The sequence below is a fragment of the Carlito syrichta genome, unplaced genomic scaffold (assembly GCF_000164805.1).
Source record: "Carlito syrichta isolate Samal-C Ts95f unplaced genomic scaffold, Tarsius_syrichta-2.0.1 Scaffold308206, whole genome shotgun sequence".
Taxonomy (NCBI): Eukaryota; Metazoa; Chordata; class Mammalia; order Primates; family Tarsiidae; genus Carlito; species Carlito syrichta.
Window position 1 is genome coordinate 65,310 of NW_007252302.1, and position 2,250 is coordinate 67,559.

The 2,250-nt window shown below is 44.7% G+C and overlaps 1 protein-coding gene across 2 annotated transcripts in view; it reads right to left on the minus strand.

The window, feature by feature from the left end:
* PGK1 (phosphoglycerate kinase 1) overlaps positions 1–2,250 on the minus strand; it is a 23,256-nt gene that overhangs the window by 11,707 nt on the left and 9,299 nt on the right. For both annotated transcript variants that reach the window (XM_008065296.2, XM_021716159.1), the window contains 2 exons: positions 663–818; positions 402–546 (listed from right to left, as the gene is read on the minus strand). In XM_008065296.2, the coding sequence (XP_008063487.1) occupies positions 402–546; positions 663–818 (301 nt within the window). The remainder of the gene's footprint in view (positions 1–401; positions 547–662; positions 819–2,250) is intronic.

The following is a 2,250-nucleotide window of genomic DNA, read 5'->3' on the forward strand; positions in this document are numbered from 1 at the left end:
TTATTTATTTTAGAGATAAGGTCTCGCCAAGTTGCCCAGGTGGGTCTCGAACCCACGGGCTCAGGCAATCCACTCACCTCAGCCTCCCAAAGGCGTGAGATTACAGGATGAGCCACCGAGCCCGGCTCCCATCTTTTTCAAAGGTATTAGAAACCACTTGAGCATGAAGAGGGCTTCTGGGATATTGGTAATATTCTATCCCTTGACCTGGGTGGTGGTTACACAAGTGTGTTTACTTGGTGATAATTCATCAAGCTCTATGTATCTGTGCATTTTATATGTATGCTATAGTCCAATAAAATATGTCTAAGGAAAAATAAACATGAGCTTTCCCTATTCTTCATAGCTTCTTACAGATTCAGGCCCTCACCCCCAATAATGTCAAAAATCACAGGTTCTACCTTATTCCCAGAAGCATCTTTTCCCTTCCCTTCTTCCTCCACATGAAAGCGCAGGTTTTCCAGTAGGATGACAGACCCAGCAGTTGGGTTGGCACAGGCGTTCTCCACTTCTGGGCCTACACAATCCTTCAAGAACAGAACATCTCTAGGGAGAGGAAGAGATAGAGACACCTGAGCAGTCTGAAAGTTAAAAACCAGTAACAACATGCTTGATAATCTCTCCAGCCTCAAAGTCTGCCAGCACCAGAGCCTGGCACTTACTTGCCCAGCAGAGATTTTAGTTCTATAGCAACTGGCTCTAAGGAGTACTTCTCAGGCATGGGGATACCATCAGGCCGGCCCAAATGGCTCATAAGGACTACTGACTTAGCTCCATTGTCCAAACAGAATTTGATGCTTGGGACAGCAGCTTTGATCCTGCAACCAAAAAGAGACAGAAGATAGAGCAAAGTTATTCCTAGGAACTACTGGGAACTATTTTATTCATTACCTCATAAAATATAAAATTCCTTTACTTCTCCAATTTCCTTAAAATACACGGTCAATCTGGAGAAGTTAAATATGATACCAACCCTCTACCTAGGACTGTACAATCTCATGTAGTTGCCCTTTGTGCATAAGAGTTACCATAGCAAGGTGAGTGGACTGCCTGAGCCCGCGGGTTCGAGACCCGCCTGGGCAGCGAGACCTCATCTCTACAATAAAATCAAAAAAATCAGCCAGGCGTGGTAGCGCATGCCTGTAATTCCAGCTACTTGGAAGGATCCCTGGAGCCCAGCAGGTCGAGGCTGCGGTGGCCGGGAGCATCCACTGCACTCCAGTCTGGGCGACGGAGTGAGACTCCAACTCAAAAAAAAAAAAAAAAGAGTTACCATAGCAGGCCTGGCTGCTATCTATAGAAGGACCTGCTTGCAAGGTTGATCCTTGGCTGTTATCTGGGAACTTGGCTTTCAAAGAGGTCCCTCAGTTCTCTAACTTACTAGGGCTACTAACTATTCCTTAACTGTCTATACAAATAAGGTGACTTATACTGAACACCTGCCCCCGCTAGAACACTGGTATTTGGGTACTTCATAAGCAAAGGTTGCCTACATGACCAGACTCCCTAAGTCTCTAATGGACTTCCAAGCAAAAACATTACACAAAATTAATGCATTCTTCACTGCTAGAAAAAGGAACACACTCGATGTGTTCCTTCATGGAACATCAGAAGCTCATGTGAATTTCTCCAAATGACCCTGTGTCTTTTACCCTTGCTAATTCTGTCGTGTATTATTTCACTGTAACAAACTATCCATAGGAATAACTTTGAGTCCTAGTAAATCACCATGGGATATGTGGGTGGTCTCGGGGACCCTTAAAACACCCTTATGTGACTATGGAAGATATAGAAAAACTTGTATTAAGTTTTCTGCACCTATTATTGATCCTAAGTCACTTTTTTATGCAGGAAAAAATGCATTATACAGAACTTGGTTTCCATAATGAATCACACTTATTACAGTTTAATCAAAAATAATTACACTCCCTTTATTTATTTCTTTTCTGAGTTGGAGTCTCACTCTGTCACCCACACTGGAGTCCAGTGGCTGCTCCCGGCCACCACAGCCTCGACCTGCTGGGTTCCAGCGATCCTTCCACCTCAGCCTTCCAAGTAGCTGGAACTACAGGCACGCACTACCACGCCTGGCTAATATTTTTTGATTTGTTGTAGAGATGAGGTCTCGCCAAGTTGCCCAGGCAGGTCTCGAACCCGCAGGCCCAGGCAATCCACTCACCTCGGCCTCCCAAAGCACAGGATTACAGGCTGAGCTACGGAGCCCGGCCTTTTTTTTTTTTTTTTTTTTTT